Here is a 13,922-nt window from a genome sequence, read left to right as displayed (position 1 = left end):
CGTCTCGTATTGCACGAGCCTGGCAACATCTTGGTCCTAAAATTGGCCGCAGATTAGCTTTGTACCACGATTGTTGCCAAGATTGGTCGCGTGGTAAGCAGACTTGGTTGCGGCTGTATTTTTCACCCGACAGGCTGAATAACAGCCACAGAGACAAGCTGTATTATAATAGAGCCATTTATCTCGAGCACTTCGAGCTCTGCGAACATTTCTGAGATGAAGAGCCGAAGGAAATGTTCCTGGCTTGTCGTTTTGTCTCTGATGTTCCCCTTGTAATGTCCCAGAGGGTCTGTATGCTGGGACAGCATATGCGAAAACGCTACACGCCTATTGCGGTGCCGAAGCAGCAAAGCGTTTGAAGGATGAAGGCAATGAATGAATGAAGAGTATGCCTAAACTGCAGGAAAACAGCCGTACCATAGCTGACGTCATTCAGAAGGCATAGGAAGAATAGGGTATGCATGCTTGAACTTCGGCAGTAGTGAAGAAGAGCCAGGTGAATTAAAATTACGGTATTCGCAGACCAAATATTCACTGTGTGTGTTATGTTGTGTGACAAACGTAGTTGACGCTGAAGCCAGTCAACTAATTGCTCTTATTCTTGGCAATACAACTTGGTACGTGAGTGTGATTCGGCAGGTGCATGTACTTCTTACCCGTATTTGTATTTCTGTGTATCACGCAATTTTCGCGGCTTTAGCTTTCTTTCTTTCTATTCTTTTTTTCTTTTTGACTAGTAGTCGTAGTAATAGTAACCCATGGTCTTTTATGTTGTCTCATGCATATTAGAGGACACACTGGAGCAGTATACCGAAACAAATACCAGAGTACAATACTGAAATACGACCTCTTTTGTAGTATTTTGTATTATATCTATTCACACATAACAACGTTCTAGTAAACTGGGCCCGTATTCACAAACTCTTTCGCTAGAATTGTTCTAAAGGTAAAATTTGGGCCAATCCTGATGCTGCGTATATCATTAGTGATGGCAGCCGGCCAATGGGAAAGAGCTCTTACGAACGAAGGGCTTTGTGAATTCGGCCCCATGTTTTGATCCGCTTCCACGACGTAACTGCAGCGCAGTTGCTTGAATAGGGTGGAGCCGACCGATCAAAACAGTGGCCTGCATTTTAGCGGCAAAGGTTGGGCCAATCATGCACCGTGTTTGGCTTCAAACTTGAGGTGGACTGGCACTTACGAATGTACATACAGTCGTGAGCACTGTTAGGGTTAACACCTCATTAGTATTCACGAGCTTATAACACTTGATGTATAGCACTTGATGTTTAGCACGAGCCTATAGCACTTGATGTTGAGAAAACTATTTATTTTATCGGCATCATCATTAGGCGTCGTATTCGGCACATTTCCCCCCGAAAGTAGAAGGTATGTTGAAGTTATAGCAACTTGAATACTAATGAGGTGTTCACCCTAACAGTGCTCACCACTACTACCTCACCCCTCCCCCCCTTCCCCCGTGCTCGCTCCCAACCAATCACGCAAAAGTTCTCCATCGCAGGTCTCGCAGCTCTGGCCGCCGTGCTGTACGTAACCATATTCTCCTCAACACTTAGCTGCATCTCCGACGTGGTCTTCATCTGCTTTCAATGCACGGTAATGTCTCTCGGCTCGCTGTCAGGTTGTTTGTTCAGACGTTTTGAAATGGTATAAATGAAGTCTACCAGCTAGCTAGTGTTTGACGAAGAAGAGCACTAATAAACATAGGGCAAGTAAGAAACACGATACGAGCGATCGTGTCGTGTTTTTTTTTTTTTTTTTTTTTGTCGTCCCTTGTTTATTAGCGCTATTCGTAGTATAAAATATCAACTCTCCCAGCGTTCAGTACTTCTAGTGTCAGCTGTCGAAACCGGTAAATGTTGCCCAAGTGCTATAGCTAGCACATTGCACTGCAAATGTAGACAAGGACATACAGAAAGCGGAATAAAAAAAAAAGCAAGAAAAAGAAAACGATGACAAACTAGGCAGGACGCTTGCTTGAGTTGTTTTCACTGTGATAGCATTAAAGGGCCTGTAAAAGGCAGCTTTTGATTAATGTCCTCGCGCAAACGAAAAGTGTGAACACCAAACGCTGAGTCAGTGTTCTTCGCTGTCAAGAAAGAAAGCCAGTAGATGTTGTAGCGCATTCCTACTCACCTTTCCATGGAGGAGGTTGTAATGGGTCTTCATTAGACGTGCCCGTGATAGCTGTCCAAGCAGGTAAAGTTACCTTGTTAGTTAAGCCGCGCATTCTACAGAATAATTGACTGCTCCTGCAGGGGGCGGTGGCGAGCGGTTACGAGTAAGGCTCGATGTGACGCTCCCTTGGGTGTTGTCGTCGCTGACACTGTGGGCACGATTTCCCCTCGACGAAGGACCGCTCTCGTCATTGGTGGAACGGACGCGTGTGAAAAAAAAAGCGTAGTGCCGCGCAAGACGGGCTGTGCGGCGACGATGACTACACGATGGCGCCTAAGTAGCGCGCGTCGTCTGTATGGAAACAAAGCGCTGCATTAGTTGAGCCTGAAGCGGCTGTTGTGAGTCGCGCCCACGCGTCAACCACGCACTGCCTCTCGCGATCTCCCGATTAGCGAAGCAGTCGCGCCACACTTCGCGCCGTTTGCAATGTGCCGCACGAGATAGATTGTCCGTGCTAGGTACGCTACTCACACCGTTCTCTTCGTAATATAAACCGTGTACCTATATGATCATAAGACAAATTATTGACACGCGAAATGGAAACACGTGTAAGCTGCGCTCAAAATTCGCATTTGGGAGTATCGTAATCGTCGGTGAATTTTTAGTATTCATTACAATATTAATGTAAATACAAGCCGTCGATAAATTTAGCCTTAGCACTATACCGTCACGTGCCGTGGGTCATGGCACGGATTGTTGTAAGCGGTTGAAGGTCGAAAACATTATGTGCGTGTGTGTGTGGATGTGTATGGGTGTGCACGCATATTTTTCCGAATATGCGTTTATGGTTATGTGCTGTCAATATGTTAAAGTAATACTGTATTCATATGAGGTGACTCAACGTCCCTAATTTGTCACTTTCAAAATTTTCAGGGAAACCAGAACTGCTTCAAGGCTTTCTTATACTGGAATGCCATCGACATCCTAATCAACTTTGTGTGCGACATCGCGTTGTATTACATGGTACAGTCCGTGACCAGCGAGGTGAGCTTGGCGTGGGAAAAGGAACATGAAGCATGGAACATGGAACCAGCAACATATGGCCACCCAAAATATTAACACTTGGCTTGCGTTAAACCCTTTTATAAAATAATAAGCCACGACAAAGTATTAGTGGACTTGGAGGTACCTATACTGCTGCATGGCAACATTCAAGCGTCTGATTCTGGCAAATACTAATACAGGGTATAAAGCTTTGTTTTTGTAACCTGCTACTAAACCTATATTTGTGTTCAGGGTGATGCAACGTCACGCAGCTATTATCTCCATTCAAGCAAGTTCTGTTCGCTGAAAAGAAACAAAAAGCTAAGTTTTGTGCGTCCGTGATAATTATATGACTGAAAAAATACAAATTGGCACGGAATAGACAGTAGCAGCTCAACTCCTAAACTAAACAACTTAAATGAAATGTCCTACGGGGAATATGCTTCGGCCATACGCACAAAGTCAGGTTTCGAATCTAGACGTTGCAAGCAATAGTGTTGCTTCTTACTTTGTTATCGACTGCACTTCATACATTTGTCGCAGCGCAATCACAACATTGGCAGGCCTATTAAGACTGATTTCACGATGCCTGAAGAGGCAACAATAAGCAAGTTTCCTTCAGCTTTGCTACTAAGCAGAAGAACTCGAGCATTCGTTGCACAGCATACCTCGTGTCTTTGCAGTAACCTGTTATCCTTGACAGCTGGCATTAAAAGTTTAAACACGTTGCGCTGCGCACACCGAAAGCTTGTAATGCAGGAACCAACACGACACTTAGTTTTCAGGCAGGTCTCCTGTAGATGCTTATTCTGTTTCTTGTTGTCCTCGAGAAATGTATTAAATTCAAACAACGGCCACGAAAACAGGTAACTCCTGCGTTTTCCATGCAAAGCATCAAGCACTCCCGTATAACCGGTGCACAAACCGGTTATAAAAACGGAGGTGTTAAAAAAAAACTATAAATGGTGGCAGAGCTCACAAATCCTGTTTAATGCGTCACTTTTGTATGACGCACGATGGCGTCAGTGTTTTACTGGCGCTTCCTTCTTTTCATTTTATATTGCATGGGTTGCAAGAAATTTAACTTAATGATATGGCATGCAGCAGTACGCGGGCTGCATACCATGCATCAGGGGCCAGATTCACAAAGCTTTTCTTTCGTAAGTTCGCTTTGCCATTGGCTGGCAGCGTCCGCTAATGATATGTCTGGCATCAGGACTGGCTAAAATTCTTTCTTACGAAAAATTCTAACGTAAGAAGTTTTTGTGAATTCGGACCCAGGAACCGTATTCACAAAATGTTCTTAGGCTAGAAAAGTTCGTAAAAACAAGAACAATCCAGTAGCAACAGCAAACATATCATTCCAATCCCAATCAGAGAAAGTTCTTGCGAACAAAAACTTTGCTTGTGAATTCAGCTCCAGAGGCCGAATTCACCCTTTCCCCAGCACAGGGTAGCCAGCCGGTACTTACATTGGCTAACCTCCTTGTCTTTCTTTCCTTTTCTTTCTCTCTCTCTCTCTCCTTTAGAGCAATGGTGTCCAAATCTCCGCCATGGGGTAGATGGCGGTAACATTTGGCAACTGAAGTGAATAAAAAAAAAAAAAACGAAACGAAGACATAAGCCGCAACGTTGTGTTCTCCGCTTCATGTTGTCTTCCGGAAGTACTTAAACCTTAACTGGCCGTTGTTACGATTTTTTTAGTGTTTTTGCATGGGAACCGAGCGCTTATTAGGAGCGCGATCTTTGTCCGGCGTTGTTCCTTTTACCCTCGCTCACGGTGTAAGATATATACACCGTTCCCTCGCTGTTGCTCGCCGTTCTGCATTACCCTATTGCCGAGGACATTGCCTGATGTGTAATGCGCTACAACGTGGATGTAGTGCTCTTAACTTCTCGAGGTATAATAGGTTACTTAGCAAAATGTTGTTTAATATTGGATATTTCCGGTAGTTCTTCTTAGTACTAGGTAATAGCGTAAAGTCGCATTCAGCATAAATAAGTGTTAAAAAATACAGTGCAGTAACCATGAAAGATCATTGTCAGTGTAAGCAAAACGAATGAACGAACAAATGAACGAGAGAGAGAGAGAGAAAGATCTTTTTCCTTGCCTGGTCCGACTACCGAACACCGACCAAGCACGAAAACGGGCGAAAGAGGCAAAGAAAACTATTCGCTTTAAGAGCAGACCACCACTTTGCTCTATCCTATTATCAAGAACGCGCGATTTCTTTTATAAAAGAAAACATCAAGCTATTATATTAGACTTCAAAAATTAGAACTCCTGCTTTTTCTTCTTTCTTTATTTCTTTATTTTTTGTCTTCCTTTTGCTCAGGGTTACAAAGCGTTGCATTCTGTCACCGAAACCGCGGAGGAGGAGGTGAGCATCATTTCTTTTTCTACTTATATTACAATCTTGGTCTCTTATTGCTTTATGAAAGGCAAGCTGAGCTCAACAAGAAAGCGTTTGACTTCCCTCAAAGGTCAAGAGTGTAAATAGTTGAGATATATAGCTTGACGCAATAGATAAAGATGCGCTCGAAAAGGCATCCTAAAAGATGCTATACTTGATAGAAGACTTATCGCCGTACCTATGTCGAACAATTTATGCCCAGAAAAAAAGTAAAAGAAATAAATAAAAGGGAAAGCTGAGCCCCTATTCACCCACTTACACAAGAATTGTCTGTAAGAGCAGATGTCAGCCAGTCATGATGACGGACATGTTTTTAGCAAAGGCCAATGCAAACAGTGCCTACGAACGAAAAGCTTTGCGAATTCGGCTCCTGCAGACAAACCAGCTGTAACATGTTATCTCACTGTTATTCCAAGGCCGCATTATTATTTTTTTATTTCTTTCGTTACTTTGAACATTTGCTAAATATACCATACGAACACAATGTTTGCATATGTCCTTTTAAGGGCTCATGTTTGACGTTAACTGTGACAAAAAAAAATCTCATTTGACAGTAGGCGACTGTCACATGCATGCTAGCGCACCAAATTATGACTCGTCGGTTACGTTGAGAAAGAGGCGACAGCGCGCCAAGTCCTTGCCTTGAGAAAACTAGGCTTATGTTTACTTTGCAGCCTTCTGCAGCCATCCAATAAACAATTTTCATATTTTTTACGCACTATTGAAGATTGCTACTTCATCGTGGGATTATATGCAAGCCACTCTTATGGACAAATTCCCGCCTGGCCGGGAAGAAGTCGATTCGGTAAAACACGTTTGTTGCTACTTACAATGCCTTAAAATTTTCAGCTACTTTTTTTTTATGCGAGTGTCTTTGTGGCCACTTCATTTCGCAGGATGAAACTCCTACAGAAGTCATCACAACGAGAAGCGAGTCGTACCCTAAGAAGGTCATCGCATTCACCGAGGTTGGTATATGCGGCGCTTTCTGAAGCATTTAGTTCATACATGTTCTCGCCAAGGCCAGCTCCTATATACGGGGAGAATAACGCTTCTGACCTAGTACACGGGTGTCCTCCTGTGTAAGCGGGGGGTCACTGCAGTACGCAAAGAATGGACATTCTTGTTGACCTGAATCGGCTATTGCATCCTGGAGCTGAACATGAGGTCCCAGGGTTTGTTTCACGGCCACGCACGCACTGTTCCAGTGACGACAAACCGCGAATATGGTCAGGCTTGTTCTCGGGGATATTAAAGAAAAAATTCGAAATTTTCAAAAATTCACGCCGAGCACTATGCTATAGGGACGCGTAGAATCAATCAATCAAGTACATCTTGCTTTGTTGAGCTGCATACTGATATATACATGAGCTCGCTCGCGGACATGTTGTTTTCTGTGTCATTTCAAGAAGACGTAACACTAAAGTAGGTTCACGCAATCTGATGGGCCATTCCGATTGTTTCAGGGACTGATTGCATTCGTTTTAATTTATCCTTATTGCTTCACGGTGTCGTTAATTGTGCTCACAATATATTCACTTTTTGCCGTTTATGTGTGAGTATGTTGACAAAGTGCTCCAATTGCAGACGCTTCGCCTGAAGCCGTCACTATCGTACATCGTTCTTGTGGCATTGTTTAAGGTAAGCAACTTGCGCGCTCGCTGAAAAATATTTGGTGTGCGAAGAAATGTGTGTCATACCGTTCTAGAAATGGATAGGCGGTCTGGGATCGAACTACAATATGCAAAAACTCAGAAATTTCTTGCTGAGTTATTACATGTGGATGTATATCCTACGTTAGTATAGAGCCATACACCAAGTGCACAACATCGAAAAACTTCTCGTGGGCATCTGCAGCCTGCTCCAAGCAGCCTACTTCTGTGCTGAAACTATTGGTGTGTAGGCATTTCACTAAAAACGCGCAGCCTTCGTGTAGGCGCGAAAGCTGGCGTAAGCCCATCACGTGCCAAATTTGCAAAGCCTTGAGGATATTGGTGGTCACTTTAGCTATGCGACGCTATATAAGAGCGCTTAGTCGTCCGCCAGTAGTGGACCGTTACCAGGTGCGATAATGTTTCGGAATTCGACTTTTGATTGGCTGACGCCAATAAGGAATTGAGTTCACGTCAAGTCGTACGCTTTCATACAGTCGCTACGTAAGCTGCATTATTGTATTTATGGGCAAGCACAACAAATGTAGAGTATGGATCTCACTAAGTTAAGCTAGATAACGCTTTCTTTAAAAAAATAACGCAGTTTCGCCCGGAAGGCGAAGCATCGATTGCGATAGCAAATTAGTAGATAGCTATACGAAGCAAGGATAGAAGTTTAATGGGCCGTATAAAGTTGTAAACATTCGCTTACTAACTAAATAGACAAGCACGGTGTCACGCACGCACAGGTCACCATGAACACATCTCGCTGGATGACCCGGAAACTCGCTGTGAAAACGCTGGAGTGAGAAAGCGCGCCAGCAGCAGCGGGCAAATTTACCTTCGCGCTGCCTCTCGTCTCGCTTCAACGCGAGCGAACTAAACGTCGAAAGCGCAGCGCATACGGAGCTACCGGCACTCGGCGCATGCACTTTGTCCTCATCGCAGATCGCTTTGAAAATGAGGCCCGCGCGGGTGCGCACTACTCCCAAATCGCAGATCGCTATCAAGATACGGCGCCCGTGCGGCCGCGCTGTGAGCAGCAGCCGACGGAGTAGAACGCACACCCCCACCCCTCCCTATCTCTTTCCGTCGCCTCGCCTCCATGCCTCGCGCCCGATAGAACGCGCGCTTCCGGCCTGCCTTCCTCCCTCGCGTGCGTGCGCTACATTAAGCCGCGATTGCCGGATCACCCTCGTACGCTTTCACTCGCACACACAGGGTACGGCGCGTGGCGACAATTTTATCGCCTTGGACTTATACGGAACCTCATGGCAATGGCGACGGCGGCAGAAATGCGCTTGGAGTGGTCACATAATTGCTATCGCAATAATAAATTTATGCTACAGCATTTAGAGATTATGCTCATGGAAGTGATCTGAGGTAGTGTTCACAAAGGAGTAGAGCTGTTTCTAAGAGATATCAGATGCCTAGCAATTGTCATGTCGAATATATCATTAGCGAAAGCGGCCATCCCGCGGAAAACAGGTATACAAACGAAAAGCTTTGGGAATTAGGGCCATAAAACCAGTGCTTGTACGTCATCGTATAATGTACGCTTGGTACAACAGCAAGAGTTTCTTTTGCTCGTTTATAATAATTTGTTATCATCCACCGCTCACGACTGGCTGAACCTAGTGACAATGTAGACGAAGGGCCTGCTCGGACCACTGACGAAGCTCAACAAAAGAAAAATAATTGGAGTATAATCGTTACGTTATTTAGGTCTTGCGCAGTTTTGTAGAGGGATTCATGTGTCGAAATATCGGCTCGAGAATGCTGGTGCAATATTGCGTTGTGAGCCTCTAGTATTTAGAAAAAATCCTTTAGATGTTAACTTTCAGCGCCTCGTAATTTGCGTACCATACATTATGGAGCGCAGGTGACGGTGCTTGCCATATTCCAGCAGAACGCGGCGGACCACGACGATTTGGGCAGCAGCAGCTATCCGCAGGACGCCAGCAGCTCGTCCATGTCGCGCATTGCCGTCTGGAAGGCCCTGTACGCGCAGCACCGCTCGAGGCTTCAAACAATCCGGGAGCGAGCGCTCGAGATGCAATCCACGAGCCCTGCCGAGGAGTCGGAGCCTGAGCAACCGCGTCCGGCCACTGAGGCTCACCCAGACCTTGCGACACCTGCAACAGAGTCCGATAAAGACGGCTCGGCGGAGTTTCCCAAGCAGCAGGAGGACGTCGGGCTCTCGGCTAATCCCGAGCACGTCCTCAATGAGGACGTGAACACCAAAGCATTAATATCAGGGACGGGCCATCTTGGTGGCGTAGATCTCTCGTCGGATCTCGGAAACCACCAGCCCAACAAAGACGCGGACGCCAATTTGTCACAACGGCCGCGACAATTTCTGAATGAAAAACCGAGCATGTCTCGCTAGAGGCGTAAATAGGAGGCGTAGGCGCTCGTGAACCGCGACTGTTAATTATGTTACGGTTATTTGTAAATAATGTTTTGTCTTAGATGTGCGGCCCTTATTCATTTGGAATGGCCTCTACAGCACGAGGCCTGATTTGTTTTCGTGATAAGGTTGGCTGGGTGCTATGAAATTTGGGTTGAAAAAGTGTAAACGAGTGCTAACGAAACTTTCTACTTCGAGAATTCGCTCCATGGCACCGCGTGTCGAGTAGCACAGCATGTGTACATTTTCTAAAGCGTCCTCTCTGCCGCTCGAGAACACAGTGAAGTACTCGTCGCGACTATATTTACAAATGATCCGTTTTGCAGCGACGTTAGCCGACGCTTTTCGCAGTATGGTACCAAGCAACGCCAATGGGGTACTCAAGTGCATTACCTTTTGTCCTTTTGTCCTCAATACTTTACTAATCTCGAGCATAATTCTTCCCAGCTGTTTTGTCATATGGCAACGGCTAGCTACGCAAAACTTCCGAGTGACAACACTTGGTTGTTTTCTATTCCTCTCAAAGAGCAGCTGGTACAGAAGAACAAAAATAATTTGCGCTTGGGAGGGTTTGTGTCACTTTTTACCAAGACTTTTCAAGACTTGCCATTTTTACCAAGACACTCTTTGTGAAAAACCTCGCGCTGTTGAGCCCCCCTTACAAGGTTGCATGCTTCAGTTTCATATAAATTCCGTTCACTTTTCCAGTAAGCTTTCTTGAAGGGAAGATATTTGATAATGTTGCGTTGATGATATTATGTTGCCTATAAAAACTGGCATTTATCATAGATATTTGATAATGTTGCGTTGATGATATTATGTTGCCGATAAAAAACTGGCATTTATCATGGCTCCAAGTTCCCTAAAGTTATTTACACCACCTATACTCGGTGGTGTAATTTACTATCATAATGACCATCATCGCGAGCATTTCACCCGACCACCACCATTTATTTCACGTAATTGACCACAAACAAAACGTCAATATTCCTCATCACTAGAATGCTATAATACACTCGCATGCTGTCCACCCGAAAACACTGATAATATGGAATCTCCTCCAGGTTGCCACAGTCAGCCACTGACATCAAAATCCATGACGTCACGTCGAGCTGGTGCGAGAACTTCAAGACGGCATCACCACCTGTCTCTCATTTTCGCGTGTTTTCTCTCTTACTAAGCCTCTACTTACCGTGAGAGTGGATTTTGGGGGTATTGTAGAAGAGTAATTTACAAATGCAGCTCAAACTATTTTTCTCTTGAGTTTCCCTTTAAATTGAGTGCATGCACGTTTGAACATAACCCTCTATTTAAAACCGGTGTGTGTTTGTGTGTGCCCTTTAAGGCGTGGCAGTAGAAGTTTACGAGGGCGTCGAAAATCTCATGAGGATTACGTTTCTTTGTTTAACTTTTATTTTACTCGTTCATCACGGCTATGTTAAAATGCTATTTCTATTTGCTGAGGCGTCTTCATCAGAGGTCGAGAAACAAACTCATCTGTGTGTAACTATTCTCCGCTCCTGTTCGTGTGTTGCGAGAATAAAACACGGAGGAATTGGGGCAATAGGGCGCGCGTCACAGACCGAGAGAATAAATTATTAAAATTTACAAATCAAAGGGGTGCGGTTAGATGGGAAGTAGTTAGAAAAGAGGGAAGGATGCTTTCATAATTAAAACGCTCCGTATAGTTCATCCTGCTATCTTCGGTACTTCTTCAGCACTAACGATTTTCATGGCACAAGGTTTGGTGCTTTCCATATTGTTGCGAGGTGACATTGACCAGTTTCTGTTGTAGAGTTCCATCTGCAAAATTGTTCGTTTTCTAGAATGGCGTCTCGGTCTCTGACGTTTGATTATTTTGCAAAGAATCAACAGGCAAGATCAAGACTTTTTTTTTCAGATCTGGAAACATGGCGGGATTGTTGCTGTTGTTGTTCAGTAAAAATTATTTGTCATACCCACTATGGGAGATTGTCGAAAAATTGAATCGATAATTTGAAGTTATAATCATAAATCAATTTTAAGGGCTGATAAAGATTTCAACTGTATTGTTCTTTCGTTTGAAGCCTCCGCTCTGGGATTCAGCTACGGTATGTTTGCAACGGCTTCCAGGAATTCCTTTAGAGTCTAACCGAATGCCCAGTTATATTTGTATCGTTATTTGTACTTTTTAGTTAATGATTACTCGTTCTTACTGTTGCTCTTATTCTAATTTTAACATGCAATTTCGCCTTTCCGCATCATTTCCTCTATATCAGTGCAAAAGGCAATTTGCAAGAGGCAATTCATTGCTTTCTTTTTTTTCCAATGTCAACGTTTACCTCATTGTTCGGAATATTCCTCATGCGCCATATTTATTTCATGTTTTTTTTTTTGTGTTCCAATTTCATTATTTTTCCACGCTGGTCACTTTGGGCGAAGCCACAGGACAGTTTGCAGTGCACTCCCAGAATCGGTTAATTAAATATTTTCATGCTTTACGCTAACGGAGCCGTCTTGACTGCTACGTTTATTTTTCTTCATTTCCTATTTTTCTTCACCAGTAAATGAACTGGGATCTTTTATTACTCATTTTCTCGAGACTAGATATCAATGACTTTTTCTTATGGCTAATCTTGGCATTTGTCGAGTCCTTTTTTACTTTCTCGCTGCGTGACCAAGCCCCTAATGGATATATGCTGTCAACGAACCAACCACAACAAACCGTCGAATAAAGGCTGTCAGCCCTGGCCAATCCACAGCATTGGGCACATGCCTTAGTTGAAGTTCGTCATCTACGACTCCAAGCAAGGTGTTGGTTGATAATATCTTACTGATTTGTAGGCGCTTCTCCTCCCTGAGCAGGAGTGCGTTGGAAATTCTACTGCGCCAGCTCGACCTGCCCTTGAATGTTTCTGTGCTGTTATCTTTTGGAAGATTCATACTGGGGACACGCGCAGAAATGCATTCAATGCTACAGATAACTTCATTTCCGAATCTCGCTGACAAAATTGTTAACATTGTTGTGGTCCTATTTGTTCTTTCTATGTTTAATTTTGGTGTATTTATTTATTTATTTACTTAATTATTTATTTCATTTTGAAACACGAAATTATATCATCCGCGTCTGTCTGTTCAATCTCACTCCTTATTTTCTGATCATCTTCTCTCCATTAGCGGAGCTTCAAACGCACATGCAATTAATGCATTTGGTCTGCGCCACCAGATTGTTGGCCAATGCCCCTTTGTGGGTATGCGCCATGATTTGGGCACATCACCATCGCCAACAGCAAGCGACGGCATCACAGCACAACGGTTTATTCGAATGACCCAGTCTCAGGACCAACAGTAGGGCCGCCAACAGGCAACAATGACGGTCGCCAACGCGAAGTCTGTAGCGGCGCCCGGCCACGCGGCTGCGATTCACGTTGATGGCGCAGGACCCCCAGCCTCCAACAAGGCGTCCCACGGTTCGGCAGTGTCTATGGGATCCAAGATCACCGCCGCGAACTCAGCCGTAACCGGAGGTACAGAAGAGCACGGAAGCCCAACTGGTAGGAACTCTACATCGCTTATCTTGCCAGAGGCAGCGTTTGCTTGACCGCTTGTCGCGACATTTTGACCGAGTTATGGTTCTGACTTTGCCTCAGTTTTATATTGGAACATCTATGCAACATTGTTTTGCCAGTCCTTCTTTATAGTTGACAATGACGTGCACGCGGTCTATGGCAAAGTAGTACATTCAAACCGGCAAAGTACCTGAATGTACCAGGACCGGGTCAAGGGAACGATTCTCCTCCAATCATATTCGTACTTCGTCAATGGTCCGAGCAGCGCCCCGCCATCACCAAGATGAAGCAATCGTGAGTGGTGGGTAATGCGAAAAGAATAGAACTGAGCCAACTGAATCCTTGCGTTACACCGGCCCAGGAAAAGTTAAAGCTTTTTGCTCGAAATGACATGCAAATACATTAATTTTCTTTTTTTTTATTATTATTCGCCCTTATAACCAACGTTTCGTATTCCTTGTATCTCTAAGCGAACTTAGTAACCAACAACAATATATAATGATTAACTCTTCTGTCTATAAAAAAGAAGACAAAAACCGTTTTTAGTACCTCATGAAGTAAATGTTTCATTGGTCCAAAAGCCAGAAACTGAATTTTTTCTTTGTAATTTATTTATATAGTTTTTTTAGGTTGCTGGGAAGCACTTTGTTTTGGGAACATTTGAATTGTACAACAACAATAAATAAAAAAAAGAACTGCTTCAGGGCATATTTTG

General features: G+C 44.1%; 1 protein-coding gene across 1 annotated transcript in view; it reads left to right on the top strand.

The window, feature by feature from the left end:
- The window catches only part of LOC119448151 (uncharacterized), a 41,800-nt gene extending 31,178 nt beyond the window's left edge, over nt 1-10,622 (top strand). Inside the window, exons 7-13 of the mRNA XM_049666443.1 lie at nt 1,523-1,617; nt 3,073-3,183; nt 5,520-5,564; nt 6,325-6,402; nt 6,494-6,565; nt 7,185-7,238; nt 9,132-10,622. Coding sequence (XP_049522400.1) covers nt 1,523-1,617; nt 3,073-3,183; nt 5,520-5,564; nt 6,325-6,402; nt 6,494-6,565; nt 7,185-7,238; nt 9,132-9,638 — 962 coding nt within the window. The 3' untranslated portion in view covers nt 9,639-10,622. The remainder of the gene's footprint in view (nt 1-1,522; nt 1,618-3,072; nt 3,184-5,519; nt 5,565-6,324; nt 6,403-6,493; nt 6,566-7,184; nt 7,239-9,131) is intronic.
- Nucleotides 10,623-13,922: the final 3,300 nt, after the last annotated feature.

Source organism: Dermacentor silvarum, chromosome 4 (assembly GCF_013339745.2).
Source record: "Dermacentor silvarum isolate Dsil-2018 chromosome 4, BIME_Dsil_1.4, whole genome shotgun sequence".
In the NCBI taxonomy this organism is placed as follows: Eukaryota; Metazoa; Arthropoda; class Arachnida; order Ixodida; family Ixodidae; genus Dermacentor; species Dermacentor silvarum.
This window is presented reverse-complemented; position numbering and strand designations above follow the sequence as displayed.